The sequence below is a fragment of the Triticum urartu genome, unplaced genomic scaffold (assembly GCF_003073215.2).
Source record: "Triticum urartu cultivar G1812 unplaced genomic scaffold, Tu2.1 TuUngrouped_contig_6286, whole genome shotgun sequence".
Lineage (NCBI taxonomy): Eukaryota > Viridiplantae > Streptophyta > Magnoliopsida > Poales > Poaceae > Triticum > Triticum urartu.
The window spans coordinates 11,101-14,704 of record NW_024117035.1 but is presented as its reverse complement, the minus strand read 5'-3'; the positions used below and the strand labels follow the sequence as shown (position 1 = coordinate 14,704).

Here is a 3,604-nt window from a genome sequence, read left to right as displayed (position 1 = left end):
ATGTTGTGTCTGAAGCACAATATGTGTTCGCGGCATCAAGAAACACCCCCCCCCCCCCCCCCCCCCCCCGATACCATCACCCCATTACCTATTAAATATATTGCGCATCTTAGTTGGAAGTTGATTCACATACATGGAGCTCATGTTAAATAGTGGATAAAAGAACGAAAATAAATAATGAAGTTTTCTAAGAAAGAATGTGTTAGTGGCATTGCTATTGCCCTTTAATAATAAAGAAAAGAAAATAAATAATAATAAGATTTTGTACACAGTTTACTCAAAAATTGCATTTTAATAATATACAAGAATAAACAAGTTATATTGAATTTTTTGGTAAAATTAATTTTTCCTTGAAGGGGTGAATTACTGACATTAGAGTTACTCTTATAGAAGAAAGAAAATAAAGTAAAAAACTAAAACAAAATCAAAATAATGAAGTTGTCTAAGAAATAATGGACTAGTAGCATTGTTATTACCCTTAAAATGGAAATAATAAAATGAACAAATAAAAGAAGTTAAAACATTTTCGCACAATTTACACATAAATTCCGCTTTTTATCATATGCAACAATTATCATATAATTGTTGATTTTTCTTAAAAAAGGTTCTTAAGAATGAATAAATTACAGATACTGGTATTATTCTTACAGAAGAAAAAATGAAATAAAAACTAAGACAACATCAAAATAATGAAGTTTTAATAATAAAGAATGAACTAGTGATATTGATATTACCCTTTAATAAAAAAATACAAAAACCAAAATAAAGAATGGCAGCTTGAACACAATTCACAAAATTAATTGTGATTTTTTAAATATGCGAGAATAAGCATATAATAATGGATTTTTTGCACAAATAAATTCCTAAGAAGAATGAATTAGTGGCTTAAATATTACACATAAATAAGAAACAAAATTGAAATAAAAATAATATTAAAATAATGAAGTTTTCTAATAAGTAATGAATTAGTGGAATTTGTATTACCCTTGAAGCTGAAAAAAACAGAGAGAATAAAAGAAATTACGCTGTTTCATAATATGTAAGAATAATTATATAATTGTGGATTTTTTGTCAAAAAAAAGGATATGGTGTCATTCCCTGCGTATCTTTTCATAAACACACTCACACCATGCACACAACGGAGCTACTAATTCTTTTACTGCACACAACGGACCTTGAACAAAGAAATAGAATCGACAGGAAAACAAACACTTATAGGCATCGCATACACAAAACACACGCGCACACACGTTATGCATCTGCTAATCCAGCTGATCAAGCCCAAAAGTATCAGCCGATGCTTTGACCAGGTAATAAACGGTTAGTGGAAAAATATCGACTGATTCTAACTTTATTCATAGGACATTGTCCAATAGCCAATTTGGAAAAATAAATTGAGTCATAACGAACACAACACAAAGTCACAAATATGACACATTCGATCTTCTATGTTTTACAGTGCAGATAACTCAAAAGGCTTGAGTGCTTGACAATGTACAATAACAACAAAAACTCGAACATAAAGCAAACGAATTCATGCAGCAAGATAGAGTAGCAGGTACTTAGTTATTACTACAGGAAGTTTTTGTGGTCAGCTAGATCAGATGGGAGATGGTGCCGATGGCGGCGGGCTGCTGTTGTCGTCCCTGTAGAACAGCAGCACTGTGTAGATGGTCTGCATGATGGTCATGCCGAGGAGTAAGATGGCGGCGGCGAGGGAGAGGAACGCCCATGGGCTCCTGAAGTATGTGTGGATGAGGTTGGCGCGCCTAATGTTCCACGGCTTCCGGAAGTAGCTGTTCACCTGCCGTTGCACGGCGTCGAGCGGGCTGTTGGGATCGAGCATCACATCCCTGGAAATGGTGTTGAACAGCTTGGCCACGGCCTGGTCGCTACCGATGGCGTTCTGGATGATACCCTTGGAGCTCAGCAGCTCCACGTCCTTGGCCGAGTTGATGATGTTGTTCATGAAGAAGATGTAATCAGTCACGTTGTTGCCTGCGCCGACGTGCAGCCGCTCGAACGCCATCACATTGAGGAACATGTACTCGGTGGAGTCGTCCACCGACACTGTCGGCATGCTCAGCATGCCGCTCCGAAACTGGATGTCGTGCAGGCTCAACGTCTTGCTCGGCTTGAACTGAATCCCGGCTTCGTAGAGCTTCAGTGCTGACCGGATGATGACGTTGTCCTCCTCAATGTCCTGGGGGCTCCAGATTTGATGGCACTTACCAGTGAGCATGCTCCGGCGAAAGACATCTAGTGGGTGGAGCCCTAGGCCGGTGCCTGGTGGAAATGGGCCGGATGATTGGGCTAGAAATTCCAGCACCATTCGGTTGATGAAGTCGTTGTTCTGGCCATATAGTTCAAGAGAAAGAGACACCATATATTACTCTCAAAACAGTCTTATACCCCATTTTATAGATAAAGCAACCATCACAAGTACATATAAAAAGTTCAAGTGCTACAAAAGTAAATATAAGTTTGCTGAGGCAACAAGACAAAACTGCCCAAAATTAAAGAGAAAACAAGCCACACGGGTGGAAGATCAGCGGCTAGCAGGGAGAAGCAAGGTACATTTTTATTCGTTTCTTTCAATAATTTCTGTGCAATTTGATGGTTTATTTGTTCTTATAACAGTATTGGAAGGCAAAGTAGTTAATAATTACCGGAGGCTTTCCACTTTCAACCTCAACGAGCTTCTGGAGCAGGAGTAAAGGTAGCTGGTTCTCAAGCATGAGCATGTCTCGCCGGATGTAGGGCACCATGTTGAGTGTCCCGTGGGGGCTGAAGATCGGGTCGTTATGTGCGTAGTCGCTGACCTGCTTCCCGTCGGCGGCCGTGCACCTCATGACCTCCAGCAGGAAGCAGCCGTCGAAGATCATCATGGCCAGGAACCGCTCCCTGCCACCGCCGCGCCACTCGCCGTCGAGGTCCATGTACGCGCCCTGCAGCTGCTCCGTGATGTCCTCTACGCCGTCGACGAGCTCGTCAAAGGTCCGCTCCGCGCGCTGGAGCAGCTGCCGCAGCGCCCGGCACTTGTGCTCCTCCATGGGCCTCAGGTCAAGGTCGCCATGGTGGAAGGGGCCCAGCGACACCACCTGCGGCTGGTACGCCTTGCTCTTGATGTTGGTAATGCAGGGTGGCACGCGGTAGATGCAGTGGCGCTCCCACGGCAACACCTCCGCCGACTTGTCAGCTTCCTTGAGCTTCTTCTCCACGTCCACCACCCACGTCCTCTTGCTGCTGCTGCCGCCGGCCGCCGCCATTCTGATTGATCTCTCTATGACATGAGATTGCTATAGCTAGGATAGTAGATGTATGTGCGTGCAGGGGAGGTTAGCAGCTAGCTATTATATAGACAGATAAAGATCATGTTCGCCATATATGTTGCCTATGCAACAACGGTTACTTGCATTACATGCCACATTATAGTATGTTTATGTTATATTTCGATCTAGTATATCAGGAACTCAGGAAGGGGTCATGGTCTATTGTTCATTGCATGTGGCCCATACAAGATGCTAGGGGAGCATCTGGCCGGAGCACCGAGGAAGCGAGGAATACGTACGTTAACGTAGCTGTTGTCGGGAATGATAACATA

At 42.8% G+C, this 3,604-nt stretch overlaps 1 protein-coding gene across 1 annotated transcript; it reads right to left on the bottom strand.

Annotated features, from left to right (window-relative positions):
• Window positions 1–1,406: 1,406 nt before the first annotated feature.
• LOC125530400 (UPF0481 protein At3g47200-like) lies at window positions 1,407–3,318 on the bottom strand. Its single transcript, XM_048694797.1, has 2 exons — window positions 2,670–3,318; window positions 1,407–2,353 (listed from the first exon to the last, which is right to left on the bottom strand). The coding sequence occupies exons 1-2, from the start codon at window positions 3,267–3,269 to the stop codon at window positions 1,601–1,603; spliced, it is 1,353 nt and encodes a 450-aa protein (XP_048550754.1). The 5' UTR covers window positions 3,270–3,318; the 3' UTR covers window positions 1,407–1,600.
• Window positions 3,319–3,604: the final 286 nt, after the last annotated feature.

Bases quoted from the DNA above. Each gene is read 5' to 3' on its own strand.
- LOC125530400 (XM_048694797.1), bottom strand. From the start codon at position 3,269: ATGGCGGCGGCCGGCGGCAGCAGCAGCAAGAGGACGTGGGTGGTGGAC. The intron at 2,354-2,669 runs GTAATTATTAAC...CTATATGGCCAG, and splicing joins TTGAAAGTGGAAAGCCTCCG to AACAACGACTTCATCAACCG.